General features: G+C 45.4%; 4 protein-coding genes across 4 annotated transcripts; all 4 read right to left on the bottom strand.

The window, feature by feature from the left end:
* Positions 1–312: 312 nt before the first annotated feature.
* Positions 313–11,683, bottom strand: LOC131261207 (N-acylneuraminate-9-phosphatase-like). The gene is made up of 3 exons (XM_058263176.1): positions 11,458–11,683; positions 4,855–5,337; positions 313–2,043 (listed from the first exon to the last, which is right to left on the bottom strand). Exons 1-3 carry the CDS (start codon positions 11,578–11,580, stop codon positions 1,666–1,668), a joined length of 984 nt encoding a protein of 327 aa, XP_058119159.1. The 5' UTR covers positions 11,581–11,683; the 3' UTR covers positions 313–1,665.
* LOC131261206 (neurochondrin homolog) lies at positions 7,602–10,757 on the bottom strand. The gene has a single exon (XM_058263175.1). The coding sequence runs from the start codon at positions 10,056–10,058 to the stop codon at positions 7,854–7,856; it is 2,205 nt and encodes a 734-aa protein (XP_058119158.1). The 5' UTR covers positions 10,059–10,757; the 3' UTR covers positions 7,602–7,853.
* Positions 11,684–12,494: 811 nt separating the features above from the next.
* Positions 12,495–13,752, bottom strand: LOC131258596 (hydroxysteroid dehydrogenase-like protein 2). Its single transcript, XM_058259950.1, has 4 exons — positions 13,570–13,752; positions 13,340–13,503; positions 13,065–13,278; positions 12,495–13,006 (listed from the first exon to the last, which is right to left on the bottom strand). Exons 1-4 carry the CDS (start codon positions 13,581–13,583, stop codon positions 12,544–12,546), a joined length of 855 nt encoding a protein of 284 aa, XP_058115933.1. The 5' UTR covers positions 13,584–13,752; the 3' UTR covers positions 12,495–12,543.
* Positions 13,753–14,070: 318 nt separating this feature from the next.
* On the bottom strand, positions 14,071–15,496 carry LOC131258604 (hydroxysteroid dehydrogenase-like protein 2). Its single transcript, XM_058259960.1, has 4 exons — positions 15,372–15,496; positions 15,141–15,304; positions 14,864–15,077; positions 14,071–14,802 (listed from the first exon to the last, which is right to left on the bottom strand). The coding sequence occupies exons 1-4, from the start codon at positions 15,383–15,385 to the stop codon at positions 14,340–14,342; spliced, it is 855 nt and encodes a 284-aa protein (XP_058115943.1). The 5' UTR covers positions 15,386–15,496; the 3' UTR covers positions 14,071–14,339.
* Between the last annotated feature and the right edge of the window lie 386 nt (positions 15,497–15,882).

The following is a 15,882-nucleotide window of genomic DNA, read 5'->3' as shown; positions in this document are numbered from 1 at the left end:
TGCTTTTATTTCAACTTACCGTATTTTCACGTTGATTATACTAAATTTATCTTCCAAAATTAACTCTCTGAAGTGGTGTAGGGTTGTGCTGTATTAAACATTACTTTTTGTATTAGAAGTGACATTTCCAACTCGTATTATTATTTTTTTGCAGATTAAAATCTTTTAAAAGATATCTTCAATTGTGTTTCATTTAATTCTTTATTTGCGTAAAAATTGTCCCGTTTTACATCTTTTTTTTTACTCAATTCGTTCAGCATAATGTCCCCGTGTCTCGTGTGTGTACGTGTATTATGTCCCCTTATCCCCTGCATAATCATCACAGCATTTCCCTCCAGAGTTAGATTAATTTGAATATGCTCTTTTTTTTTTTAGAAAAAAAAAACCTAATCTTCCTCTCCTCGGTAGTGGTCGGGGAATACCTTCAGCGGAGCACGTGAAATACTATATGCTTTGCCTGTTACTGCAACTGTTCCGGTCGGTGGAAGCCAGAGACGCGCGAGTCCGTAGTGTTGTGCTTCTACTGCTGTGTAAGGAGTATGAACTTGGATTGACTGCTGGTGTGTCTGTTGGGTGGGTGAGATTTCGCAACATTGTGTCCAACTGGTTCCAACTATTATTTCCCGGCTGTAGCTGGTGTTTTAATTTTTTTTTGTTTTACTTCATCTGCCCTGCAGATTACTGGAAATAGTTTTACATAAAAATAGGCTTATTTGCTCTTTGTTTGTCTTTACTGATTTTGTGTTTTGCTTTGTTTTTATCTTTTGCTGATGGTTTCTTCGGCCCTGCTTGCGCGGACCGAACATGTAGTACTTTTATTTGTTCGATTGCTTGTATTTCCGGTAGGTGTAATTGGGTTACAAAAGTTTGTTTTCTTTCCATACTTTTTCTTTTCCTTGCATCCTTATCAGATCAGGTACTTCCCCAAGTAAACGGCGGTTAACATTTCTACATACTAGTGAGAAGATGGAGTAAAAGTATTATTCGATACAGTAGTTTAGCAGCCCCCCCTCTCGATGGCGTGCAGAAGAAGCAAAGTAATGTACCTCGATGGGAACAATAATAGAGCATATTCGCCCTCGTGTGTCTCTATGCTGCGGATACATCCACAGTTCGTCTTGCTGCAAAGAAACTTTTGCGCGATAATTGAAATAGCCCATTCGGGAAGAAATTGTTGTAGTTTTATGCGCATCATAATTGAAGTTGTAAGTATAGTTGCGTGTGGGACGATCATCACACAAGTCGTCAATTAAGGGACATTTTATAGATGCAAAACCGACGGGGAGCAGCAAGAAAAAATGACTAACTTTAAAATAATAGGTAAGACGTATTCGAAAGGGAGTTGAAAAAAAACTATTGAAAGGGAAAACCGTTTACCCGTTCTAAAAAGCGGTTTCTTTTCTAATTTCAGCCGAGTGTTGCAATGGCAGGCAGAGGCCTGCTTGGAGGCAAGAAACAAGAGGGAAGCGTGCCCACTACCAGCTTTTCTATTGGATGCAGGTTTTCCGGGTTCCGAGATGAAATGGTCTCCAGTAATCTCACAGCACCCAACTCCATCTCATTGCAGCACGACGCTGGCCATGCCGCCAGCCAGAGTCCCCCTTGTGCCTCCAACGTCGGCCACAGCAGCACCCTCAGTTACACACGGTTGATCGACGATCACATTCAGCTGCTGGTGGTCCCGTGGTCATTGCTGCCGATCGAATGTTGACTGCAATCGTTGCTGGAGAATCCGCTGCTGCTGTTACTGGCGCTGCTGTACGAACTGTAGAGGTCAGGGATTTCTGGCAGGATACGGTTGTACTGAGCCGCTCGGTTTCGCGTTGTCTTCTGTTCCTGCTGCGCCGACAACGACGACGCGGGTGTCCTTGCCCGGAACGACGTCGACGGAGGCAGCAGAGCCGGTAGTTTCAGCACACTGTCAACGATGGCGTCGGGACGCACGTGCTCCGGCACGTCATCCATGGTCCGATCGCCAACGATCCGCTGCTCCGACGGTAACGGCAGCCACACCGTCGCGCCCAAGTTCGCCTCAATTCCGCCCTAAAGTGGTAGTGTGGTGTGTTTGTGTGTATGGTTTGTTTGTTCGTTCCATTCATTCCGTTCGTTCGTTCGTATATCGCACATACACACCGCCCATGCACACATACCCATGCATACACACATACACAACGCGCATATCCCCAAGAGGAGCAGCAGCAGCAGGGGACACCACCAACGTCATCGTGTTGGCGGATCAGGAAGGATACACGTGTTTGGATTTTTTTTTAAATCGTAGCATGGTTTTGTTTTTCGTTTTGGTCGATACGCCGATTTCATGCATCGTCCGCCACCGGGGAGAGTTCATCACGATCGGCAGAGCAGCATCATTTATCATCGATAGGTTTAACGTATCGGATACGTCGTTCGAAACAGTAGTAAAATATATTTACCAATAACGCCCGTAATTTAATGGAACCCCTCCCGGAATACCATCCAAATATTGTTGTCATCCAATACCACACGATCATCATCGCCATCATCCGCATTGACGTCACGGGACACACAGGACACACGGGGTTCGCAGGATGTTGATGTTGGTAGTCATTTTTTTTTGTTTCCGTTTGATCGATCATCAGCAATGGTTTTTTTCGGGTGTGTTGGGTCCAGATACCGATTGGCGGCCATAGTAGAAGTAGTAGTAGTGGTAGTAGTAGAAGTAGTAGAAGTTGTCGGTTTCAGGAAAACGGGAATGGGAAGGAAAGTTTTGCTTCAATCAAATGAAATCAAACTAGAGAATACTTGCGTACTACATATTGCGTACGCGTTATATAGATTTGTATGTGGTTGGTTTAGAAGAAAAAATATGGCACACCTTCGCCATAGTACACGCATATATTTGTCGCTTCACTTTGTTCATATTTGGTAATCGATTGCGCGGGAGCTACGTACTGTTCAATGTTTGATAAAAATGTATTTTTTTGTCAAAGGTTGTGCTAGAACTAGTATTTTTCGCTAACGATTTTTATTTATGAACCTTGTATTAGCATGACATGAGAAAATCATAAGAAACATTTCAAACTTGCGCGAAACGTGCAGCCCGGGTCACAATGGTTCCGATCGGTTATGGTTTGGAATAACAACAGGAGTAGATATTTAAGCAAAACATGTTCCATTTCCACTCTTAAATTGCAATTGTTGTACATAGGTACGGACGGAAAGACACAGTCGTATTGGGATCGGATGGAATGCGAGAAGGAGATATTATTTAATTCAATCAATAAGGGGAACAACTTACCGTTACCGTGTTTTTCTTTTGTATTTGGTTAAACATTACTTTGACTTGTGGTTACGTACAAACCCAATTTTTGGTTGGGTGCTGCATTCGTTAATTTCTACAATTAGAATGGCGCTATAGGAGGAGGTTGTGGTTTGGTAAAGGGTAGTAGTACAAGTAGTCGAAGATCATGGAGAGCAACAAATGGGAAATGGGAGTTAAATTTACAATTTCAAACAAACTCTCAAACGCCTCGCGTTCTTCATTTCACCCACCCACCCACGCTAAGTTTTCATTCACTCGGTGGTACTTACATACGCACACGCACAAAAGGAAAGTTTCACTCGAGAGCAAGTTAGCGGTGAGAGGGCGATGTGATGCTAATTTGTTTGCATTTTCTTTGTTTTCTGATTTTTTTTTCCTTCTTCAGGTGGATCGATCTCTAGGAGCAGACATGTAGTATCCCCATTACGCGTGGATGAAGGATGACATGCGGATGGGAGAGTTCCGGCGGTCTCGGATGTGCTGTCCGGTCGGGCCTTTGTGGTTTTGTGTGTGTGTGCCGTTTGTGTTACCGTGATCGTACTGTTGGCGATGGCCGTGAACGCTTTTTCCGGATGGACAGACACACACACGCACACGCATAACTTTTTAATGGTAGTACATATGAGATGGAAAAGAGGAAAATCTGAGCGCCTGTCCGTGTCTCCCCGGGGCTAGTGATACTTTTGCATGTCAGAGGTGTCATATGCCAGTAGAGTAGCATTTTTTAAGCAATTGGTTTTTGAAGAGACACGATTTCTCCATGTGAATTCGAATAGATTATCATTATAGAGGAAAGTTTTGTGAGTAGTTTAAAACATGGCAACAATTTTTTGCATCATTAGACTATCGAACCTCTTTACTTATAGGGCATGTGCATAAATAAATAATACATTTTGAAACTTTTTACATGCTTGAAGAGCTCAGAGGAATACAGTCAATATAGAATTTTCTTAATGATCTCAAAAATTTTAACCCACTTCAAAAGGCAACGCAAAATTACATGTTAGATACTATGTATGAAGTTTGTGTTATTGTACCTTTCAACTTAAAAAGGAAAACCAACTAATGCGAAATACAGTGTAGCATTAGATACCATAATGTAATTCAAATCATAAATCGAAAATATTTTACGCTGATGCCTCTGACATGCAGTGTATATTTCCCGAAGATGCAAGGATGTGCGCAAATGGATGATGGATGTAGCTCTGGAGAAGCCATGATGTGATGGAGAGAGATAGAAAGAGATATACCTGTGCTGGTGGATTATGTCTCGTGGGTCGCCGTTTGCCCGGTTCCGATCCTCGTCCCCTGTGGGGTCCCCCTAGTGGGGACCTGGATCGCTATTGCGGCGGTGTCCAAACCAGTCTCTCTACCTCTCTCCTTCTCCCTACTACCTCGCCGTGTCTTGTTTGTTATGTTTTACCGATTAGCAAAGACGCCACATTACCATTTATCCCCACAGCCCTCGAAACACTCACCGCCGCCGGTGACACACTGACGGACGTGGCGACGACGGATCGTTCGCTTGTCGTGGTTGGCGATTCGGCACTCACCTGAATGTCGGTCTCGAGCTTGTCGCCAATCATCACGCACTGGCCGGGCGGTACACCTAGATAGTGGCAAGCTGCGTAAAAGATATTACGATCGGGCTTGGCCCACGGTAAGTCAGAGGATACCAGTATGCAGTCGAAGTACTTGTTCAGCGCCAGCCGGTCGATCTTTTCCCACTGCGCCGCGGTCGGGCCGTTCGTGATGATACCGAGCAGGTACTGGAGCCGGAGCGTCTGCAGCATAGTTTGGACCTCGGCCGGGATGGCCAGGTAACGGTAGCGCCACTCGAGCCAGCGTCCGTACAGCTCCCCGGCCAGCTGCTTGTGCGTGCCGGGCAGCACGTCGTACCAGAGCTGCGAGCGCCACTGGGCCAGCGCCATGTCCGGGTTGTCCGGGCAGCGCCGGAACGCGGTCAGGTAGTTGGTGGCCGTCTCGTTTGCCACCTCGCGACTGAAACCATGGTCTTGGTGCAGCAGGTCGGCCACCTGAAGGAGAGAAAAAGGATAAGAATGGGAGAGAGTTACTAAACGAACGAGATGATCTGTGAGTAGCAAAACCCTCAGCCGGGTGCGATCATCGAAGCCAATGTTTATCGAAACCGACTGTAGGCAATAACGGAGGAATGCAATAACAAAAACCGGGAGAAAAATAAGCACCGGAATGTACAGTAAAGTTGAATGTTTATGGCGATCTGCAGATTACGCACAGCCAGACAGATCGATCGATTGATCTTTGAAATTTGGCAGACTTTTATTGCCTATTGGTTCGAATTATTAAATTAAAATATTATGATAGAAGCTTTGAATTGCGCCTAGAAATATTTTTCCAAATTATATTGTTGTTTCATGAGAAAATCATATTGTATGTAGTGTAAATAAGAACTTACGTTTTCAAAATTATCTTTTCCTAGAATTATCGTTATCTAGAATAGAAACACGTTTGGCAAGCTGCCAAAATTTGAAATCAATTGCTTGGTAAAACAAAACTTCGTTGGCATTGACTGCAAGGTAGTTTAAATAGCAATGAAGAGAATGACCATATATATAGTCCAGTAACCGTACTGTGGCTCTTTTCTGTGACCCTAAAGCGTAAAAATAGGTGCCTGATCCAGGAGGATGATGCACATCATAGAGTTATTTATGACCGAATTCTACTATTCCAACCCATCTTGGCAATGATCGTTAATGTTCTCCCACCATTTGAAGGATGTCAGGCAATCGTGTAATGAAAAAATGAAACAAATACTCCATCAAATAGTATGAGCATCGCGAAACGAGAAAAACAAGCTGTAAAACAGGGTCAAACATTTCTCCACCGAATTTTGTTGCACCCGTGCACTTGGATTCGTTCGTGGCCAGCGTAGTGGACGTGGTTGGCTCGGTTTAATGATACTTTTTTGCCTCAGAATCGCCAACAAGGCTGAGGAAAACAACCCCCCCCTCTCACATTATGCGCAGAAGGTGGATGCCACTGCGGGCAGCAAATGACTACCAGTCTACCAATTTCCCACCGCTGCACATTTCTCCGACGTACACGAAGAAATTTGTTTCTATTTTCGGATTTGCTTGTGCTCCATGGAAACAACACCAACCCACTGATGCTGGCGGCTGTACGAACAGCCGTCTTTGTCGCCGTGAGTTGTATTTGGCCCCATTTTCACACAAATGGGTAGATGATCGCACTGATCTCTCGGATGCGTCGGATAATAGCCAAGAATGGAAAAGTGCATCATCGTTCGCTCGCGTCGTGTAAATGGTTACAACACCCGCCACAAGAGGTCGTGCGCACCTGTAGAGCTAGATCTTCTTAGGTAGGTTGCTTGGATCGATATTATTTTAAGACTGAATTTTTATAAAAATGAAACGTGCATATAGGTCGAAATACTATTACTAGAGATCCTGTGGGTTGGTTTTAGCTGTGTTTCAGGCAAAGGATCGAAAAGAAAATTTAAATCTGATGGGCGGATCCCCAAGACATTTTTTCCATCTAATTTTCTGTAGCAGTGAACAAGGGGCAGTTTCTCCAAAACAAAAAAATAATGTTTAGATCACCAACTACTGAAGGACAGATCGAGCAACGTTTTTCTAGCACCACTCTTTTGTCCCGTTGGACCATCCCATACTTCTCCCGGCGGGATTTATACCCCAAGGGTTTCTTCGCTTGAATTGGTATGACGATGGAGCCGTGTGGTGCAAGTGTGGAATAAGTGACTGCGACACATTCGCCACTCCGTTTGCTTGGAGAGGGGCCACCTTTCCTTAGCACTTCCCAGCCTTTATTCTTTGCTCTAACCAAATTTCCAACTCGCCGAAAGCCGATGACGATGTAGTTTGAGTTAGAGCTCGTCCACGGACCGGCACACCGCCACGCACCATGCGCTTGAGGAAAGTTCTATATTTAACGTTCGGGGGAAAACGGCTAACACCGAGCAACGAAAACGCAAGCGCAAAGTCTCACGATCCCACGTTGTTGTGCAGAGTAGAGAGAAATTGTTCGATTGAGACCGGCTTTCGTGTTTCTTTCTTAGTTTTTCTTTCCCGCAACTAATCTAATTCTTAGTGATGTTTTCCGTATTGGATTTTTTTTGCACCGCACAGCTAAAAGTAGGCCATCAGAAGCGGATGGACATGGTTCGTTGCTGGAATAAAATTCGGTACCATTGTGGTACCGTTTTGATAATTCAAAGTTGCAACGTTACACTCCTGGCCGACTACGAGACGAAACTAAAGGCAGGTTTTTATATGTAGAAAACACTCTTTTTATTACTTCGTTCTTATGGCAACACCTCCTTTCCCATACTTTTTGTTTGTATCAACATACAGGCACGCTATAAGCGAGAATGATTAATTATAAAATAGATGGATTTAAAAATGCAGCGAAATTCACAAATCAAGGCAGATGAATCGGGGACGCATGAAAGAACGGGAGGGAAAAGAAAGAAAATGTGTGATTCAGCATATGTCGGCTCCCTGTGGCGCCCCACAACCTACACAACCAGAGTTTAGTCTCCAAAGAGTTTCTTGCCGAGGTCCATCATTCGGTGGTTGCGACACACTTTCAGTGCGTCGGCCTTTTTGAGCACGGGCGCGACGGCCGGATTGGCATCGACAAGTTGACCCAGGAAATCTTCGTAGGCCAGCTTCACGTTTGGCGGCAGCGTGCCGATCTTCACCTTCCGCAGCGTCTCGATGATGCCCTCGGCCCAGCCGCTCTCGATGGCAAACTCGGAGATCCACGGTATCAGCCGGATAATGCCGCTCATGGTTTGCATACCGAGGAACCACAGCTCCATGATCTCGAACCAGTGCTCCTTGTACTGGAGCGAGACGACCAGCGCCTGCGGGTCGTTCGACTCATCGATGTTGTAAGCGTCCCAGAGGAAGCGGATCGTCGTCTGGATGTAGCGGCAGATGGAGAAGTCGTTCTTCTTGATCTTGGACGACTGCTGCTTGAGCAGTAACAGCCCCAGTACCGCCAGGTGGCCGTGCATGACGAGGTTGTCGGGTGTGTCCTTCAGCTCCGGAAGGTGCTCGAAGATGAAGCGCAGCAGCTGCGCGAACAGGGCACTTTCCTCGACCAGCTTCGCCTCCAGCACGGTGATGTTCATCAGGATGTTACACAGGCTCACGATCGCTGTCCGGGAGTCGCGCATGTCGTCCAGTTGCTGCGGTGTCATCTCCGGATCGGGCTCATTCATGCGCTTAAGGCGCTCAGCGCGCGGCACCGGTGGCTTCTTGTAGTGCGCGATCGACCAGTGAAATAGCAGGCAGTCGTATAGGACCTGCTCTTCCTTTTCACGCAGAAAGATTTGGCGCGCCTCATCCTCGACCACCAGGTGGCAAATCGCCGGCAGCATCACGCGCAGAACGTCAGCTGGTGGCTGCTGCTCGTGATCATCCACGTTGTCAGCCTTGTGAGCGACTCGGTAGTCACGCGATTCGTAGAACGATTCGTTGGCCAGCTTAAACAAGAACGGCAACACCTTTGCGGCGTGATTTTTCATCGCGGTAGGTTCCTGCGCCATCCAGGCCGTCAGTACTCGCACCATGGCGTACGCAAACGCTTTCTCCGCCTTCTGCAACCGGTCCTTCTTGGTGTCGTTGGCAAGCTTGACAAGCACGCCAAGCACACCGGAGAATGCACCCTTCAATCCAGTGTACACCTGCTGCTTGTCCTTCTGGTCCAGGTCGAGTTGGTCGGTCGACATGTAATTGATCGACAGCTCGAGTATGATGAAGCAGGACGTGATAAGGTCCGCCTGCTGCATGCACTGGTTAAAGCTCTTGTTGTCCATTTGCATGCGCACCTCGATCGCGGCCAATTGCAGTAGTAGTAAGAAGAACTTCTTCGGGTTCTCAGTATCGTGCAGGGTCCACTCGATGCCCAGCACATCGACCGCGTTGGCTGCCAGCTTGAGCGCGGGATCACGCTGTGCCTTGCCGATCTTGCTGGTAAGAATATCGCTGATACCCTTGTAGAGACATTCAGGCCAAATTTCGCCCTGTACCGTGCGCGAGACAAGATCGCGCCGGCAATGGAACAGCAGGGCGCTGATCATTTCCGCTAGCTCGAACTTGCGCTCCGCGTGATCCGTCTCAAAGTCGAGCGAAACACGTTGCAGCAGCGCGTGGAACAGCTTCGGGTCGGCATTGTCCCACGAGTTAGCACCGAAGCGAGCAACCAGCGTCACGATCAGCGTCAGAGCCTCGTCGATCTGGAAGCTACGCTGCGTGTACACCTGTGCCATCTTAGTGATGATGTCGTGCTGGCGCAGTGCGAGTCGGCCACTCTCGTACAGCGAGATACTTTGCAGACACTGGTACGCCTCGTTGATCACGATCAGGTTGTCATCGTACTCGTCGTCATCGCAAGTCGATACGATCCCCAGGAAGACCGGGATGCTGTCCAGCATATCCTGGTGCGTCGCTAGCTGCTCGTCCTCGCAGAAGCAGCTCAGAATCGAAAGTGCCACGCTCTGGTAGACGGAGGCCGGACAGTCATCCGGAACGTCCTTGCTGGTGAGCAGCTTGCGCAGAAACTCGAACCCGATCGACTCGAACAGCATCCGCTTGCCGGCCTGGTTGCAATCCTTGCCCTTGATCAGTTTCGTTACCATGAACAGTGCGGCAAACTTTTCCGTGTCACTTTTCGCATTCTTCAGAATCAGCGAGCACTTTTTAATGGGTTCACTCACTTCGCCCGACATTTTGTTTGGTGCTTTTCTAAAACGTTTTCTTCAATTAATACCGTGTTTCGTGTCGTTCGTTTTCAGATACGTCGATCGGCGTGCCACAGAGACAGTCGATTCTTCTTCTACTCCACCACACTGCTTCGATTTGCTCCAAATTTAGAGTTTTTCTCTAGTCTAATAAACCCCTAAGCAAAGTCCCGGATCACCAGTGTATCGAATCACGAACCGTACCGTAGCGCGCCGTGTTCTCGACTGACTTGGAATATCGGAGGAAAATGTTCTCAACATTCCCATCCGAAAAGCGGAAAATATCGTGCCGTGTCGGCACGGGTTCTCTCCGGCGAGGGAAAATTTTCCACTGACGAAGAGATGAACTTGCGTGAAAATAGATTCTCTCTTCTCGGATCAGTGAAATTTTTTCACGAAACTACCGGCCACACGCGCGTCACATTCCCACCCTCGTGGTGGAGGAACTCTTCCTCTTTGGAAGGAATGATTTTCACTGCTTCCCCCTAGACCGTGTACGGAAGTAAACAAAACCCACGCAGCAGCATCGGCAGTAGTGCATAACAGGGTTATTTTGATGAATTTCCACTTGTTTTGAGTTCTCGCGCCATCAATAGCGTGCGGGGAACTTTAATAGATCGACGACTTATTCGAAAGCGTTTTCCGGCAAGAAAAAACAACACAACTCACATAGCCCGAACGCAAAGTGAAGAAATATAAATAAAACTTGAGAAAAATCACCGCGAGCTGCGAGGAGGCCGCGGACGGATGAACTAGCACGTGCGCAAATCGCAACGAAATGTCAAAATCGTGTTTCACGTTCATTTCTGTTTCGAAGGTACAACCCTTGAAGAGGCGGGACAAAATCTAAAGAGCTTGTTTTTGCCCCTGAAACCAGTTTTCATCCAAATGGTAAACTTAGAGATCGCAGTCAAACGACGTGGCAAAATTTACTTAACTATTTTAAGAAAATCTATCGTTTCTATAGCACTTGTGTCAACCGCACAAAGCTACGTGACACCTGCCATACCATTGGCCACCAAGGGTTAACATACACCCTGCGTGTGCAGACACGGAAGGTAGGATTTTCCGTGCTTCAACTGCACGTTTTTCACATTAAAGCACCATTTTTAGATCATCATTCACTGATCGCTCTACAAGCGTGGCGTACTGCGCGGTACAGCAATTTAAAGCGACATTGTAATTGAATTGACCCGCAGGGTCAAACAATTCCATTCCATAGACCGATTTCAGACGTATAGCAGTAGCTCCCGTAGTTTACACTCCTATCACTTCAAAATTCCATCCAACACACATTCATTACGTAAGTTTGTTACCAGAATACACATTTATCTGACTAGACCGTGCCCTTTGTTGCTCTTATGGGCCAAGCAAATGCTGCACTTACCTTGCTGCATGCCTTTGCATCGGCTTTCCTGGTTGCAATCAGAGTATTGTCAAGGTCGAAGAAAATCGCTGAAATCTTCGAATCACAGCTGAGCCTCTTGATAGCACCACGGAATGTAGACATGTTGTGAGATATGCCTGTTATTGTTACGTTTTGTTTATTGTTTTGATGCTACGCACGAGCGTTTGCTTTTGTTTGCGCCCTTTAAATGCAGTAGTGGCTTCACAGCGTTCTGCTGACTCGACTACAGTCAGGCGAATGGGGGATGTTCTAGCAAGTGGCTCGATGAGTTGTTGGTCTAACACATCCTCCTGATGAACACAAACGGTAGAGAACCTCTATTGAACAATACAAATTGTAGTAATAATTTTGTTATCACTATGATATACGATTATGAAAACAGATTAGAAATGGTATAAGCCCAACTGAATGTTAAAGTTTTTATTTAATTTCCAATGATTATTTCAATTGAATACAAAACAGTAGACCATAGGATAATATTACCTCGACAGGTGAAAATCCCGATGAACGCAACTTCTGTGGTTCACTTCGTTTGACAGCTAGGGATGAATACATGCGTAACGTTTCGTAACGTCTGAAATGTTTAAACAATAGAATTTTCCCGCGGTTTGTTAGTTTTAAGCTGGCATTGGTTTAGTGGCGATATGTTATCAGAGAGTAGCAGACCAGATACTTCTAGTTAATTTTATAAGTTTCTCCCTTTTTTTTAAAGTAATGCTGAGGTGTTTGGAGTTGCGAAATGTCCGAAGTGTTCTAATTTGTGTGTTACCTTTACAAAAATGGTCTGTTTAGTTATAAAAAAAACATGTTTCGCTATAGACTACAGGAGTATAAAGTTGCTAAAAGTGCATATGTTTGACGCTAGTGGACTTTACAACCATCGAATTGGACCTGCAACTCTGTGAGCTGAACAATGTTCTCCTTGCAACGTATGTAAGTTATAACTTACTTTTAATTTCCAAGTAATTACTTGTTCCATTTTTTATACAAAAATACGGTCACCATTATGCTTTGACTAGCATATCCTCCACCTGCATGTTTATTGTTGAACCGATAACTTTTGTTTTACAGTTTTGCCTTCTTTTCGTTAACAAAAATATCCGGGGTGAGAATAAGCGCATTTCCAGGAACGCAAGCGTACTGGGCAAAATCTTTCACCCCCTCTTCCGCTAGTACTTCATCGTCGATAAAGAACCGGCCGGTGCTAACTCCCGGTGGGCGAGATAAAATCGCATACGCAGCATCAGCCATGATATCGGGTTTTCTCGCATAGGAATGACCTTCTTTTCCGTGAAGCATCTCCACCGCTGCAGTAAAAACGATCGTACGGGGCCACAAAGCATTGACAGAAATGTTGGCGGTCTCATACTCCCGGGCCATACCGAGAACACACATTGACATCCCGTACTTGGCCATCGTATAGGCAACATGATTACTAAACCAATGGGGTTCCATGTTTAACGGCGGCGAGATGTTTAAAATATGGGCATGTCGACTCTTGCGCAGGTACGGGAGACATTCTTTTGACCTGAAAAAGTTTTATCCCGGTCAATATATCCCCCTAGATCGGTACAATTGTCACTTACACGAGAAAAGTTCCCCTGGTGTTGATATTGTGCATCAAATCGTATCGCTTCATATCCGTTTCCTCAGTAGGTGTTAGCGAAATAGCACTCGCATTGTTGATCAGGATATCGATACCGCCAAATGTGGCAACTGCTTTCTTCACTGCAGCCCGCACCGCTTCCTCACTGCGCACATCCACTATGCACGGCAAGGCCTTTCCACCAGCGGCCTCAACTAAATAATGACATAGAATGATAAGATAAAAATCTGTCTCCCGATGTAAGGATGATCTTACTTTCGGCAGCTGCTGTGTAGATCGTTCCTGGTAGCTTTGGATGTGGTTCGGCTGTTTTGGCCGCCAACACAATGTTTGCTCCATCGCGAGCTGCTTTCAGAGCGATCGCTTTCCCAATTCCACGGGAGGCTCCAGTTATAAACAGGGTCAAACCAGCAAGTTTCCTTCAACAGAGATCGGCAGTCGATTAATGTTTCAAATCCCAATCCTACTAATCCGTCTACTCTTACCCGTTGTTTTGCATTTTTGCGTTTAACCTTTTACCTAGAGGAGAACCTGTCTCTACAGATGTGAACTTTAGCACCACCTAGTCCGACCGTCATTGACTGTTGGTTCGTGTACGGTCGGAGGATGACTTGAAGCACTGTTATCTACCCTTTTACCTCCTGCACCAGCTAGTCAGCCACTTCTGTCGTTTGTTCCACCGGCAGGCATATAAACATTTGATAGCAGCACGGATGGGATCGAGATTTTGGACAAAGTATGTGTTTGTTGAATGGAGCTTACGCGTATCAGATGCTTACAGGTTGCTGACATTAAATTGGTCACTGCCCTCCAATGAAGTTTGTGGAGCTTGTCTGTCAAAATGATAATTAAAATCATTTTGAAATGTTGCTTTCAGTTTTTTACGGTACTTATTAAAGATAGAAGATGTAAATGCTTTTCTATACAACAAAAAAACTATCTTTATCCTTTTGTATGTAATTAGGTGGTTTTATTAGAAGGAACAGTTTCTTCGATTTCGTTCCGTTGATGATATGATTTGAAATATTGTTTGATCAATTTAGTTGCTCTGTTCTGTTCATAGTATAACACATTGTCAAAGATAAATAATACATCATCAAACTATTCATCCCAGAAACGAACTGTCTAAATTTTAACAAGCATGCATTTTCAAACCACCGCCTGTTTGCAGTGTGACGTTGATCCACTTATCAGCTTCTAGAATACCTTTCGCCTTTTGTAAAATGGTTGCCGGGAGTAGTTGTTAAAAAAATGACTACAGTTTTGCCTTCTTTTTGTCAACAAATATAGTCGAAGTAAGGGTGGGCGAATTTTTCGGAACATGAGCATATTGAGCCAAATCCTTCACACCCTCTTCCGCTAGTACTTCTTCATCAAGGAAAAATCTTCCGGTGGTGACTCCTGGTGGGCGGCACAGAATCGCATACGCAGCATCAGCCATGATTTGCGGGCTCCTCGCATATGTAATGCTTTCCTTTCCACGACGCACCTCCACCGCTGTGGTAAAAACAATCTTGCGAGGCCATAGAGCGTTTACGGAAATGTTGGCGCTCTCATACTCCCGGGCCATACCTAGAACACACATCGACATTCCGTACTTGGCGATCGTGTAGGCTACGTGGTCGCTAAACATTTCCGGGTCCATGTCTAGCGGTGGCGACATGTTTAAAATATGGGCATGTCGACTCTTGCGCAGATACGGGAGACATTCTTTTGACCTGGAATATGTGAATTTATCATATACTACTTTGCGCTACGATCAATAGAATACCATCTTACACGAGAAAAGTTCCCCTGGTGTTGATATTGTGCATCAAATCGTATCGCTTCATATCCGTTTCCTCAGTCGGCGTTAGCGCAATAGCACTCGCATTGTTGATCAGGATATCGATACCGCCAAATGTGGCAACTGCTTTCTTCACTGCGGCCCGCACCGCTTCCTCACTGCGCACATCCACTATGCACGGCAAGGCCTTTCCACCAGCGGCCTCAACTATAAATAATGGAATAGAATGATAAGATAAAAATCTGTCTCCTGATGTAAAGATGATCTTACTTTCGGCAGCTGCTGTGTAGATCGTTCCTGGTAGCTTTGGATGTGGTTCGGCTGTTTTGGCCGCCAACACAATATTTGCCCCATCGCGAGCTGCTTTCAGAGCGATCGCTTTCCCAATTCCACGGGAGGCTCCAGTGATGAACAACGTCAAGCCAGCAAGTTTCCTTCAACAGAGACCGGCTGTCGATTAATGTTTCATTCAGTAAGCATAAGCCAATTGTCTACACTTACCCGTTGTTTTGCATTCTTAACTGTCACCCTTCTGGTTTTAAGGGAAGGGGGACCAGTTCTGCAGATGTAAAACTTAGAAGTAATTGATGACCACGACCACAACTGACTACCGCTACTCCTTGAACGTTGAATGACTTAAAGCAATATTATCTACAAATGTACCTATCTCGCTGGTACCTCACTCCCTTTGGTCGCATATTTTGCTATTTACATTCGGTTGTACTTCTGTAGATGTTTTTGGCACCATACACTTTTGGAATATTGTGACGATGTAGTAGTAGTAGTAGAAGATAACTTAATCAGGTGCGTGAATTGTCGGCCTAGGAGCTCTCAACGAGATTGGAGAGAATTTTGTATTGTTCCGCATTAAGAGAACAGTTTGATTGAAACTTAGATTTCATAGAATTTTTAATTATTTAATATTCATTTATTTGATAGGTTTTCAATCACGTTTGGATGTTTTTGATGCCCATCAAAATGGTTTTGAGGTAGTTTCAAAGATGGTTCTGGT

Source organism: Anopheles coustani, chromosome 3 (assembly GCF_943734705.1).
Source record: "Anopheles coustani chromosome 3, idAnoCousDA_361_x.2, whole genome shotgun sequence".
NCBI lineage: Eukaryota > Metazoa > Arthropoda > Insecta > Diptera > Culicidae > Anopheles > Anopheles coustani.
This window is presented reverse-complemented; position numbering and strand designations above follow the sequence as displayed.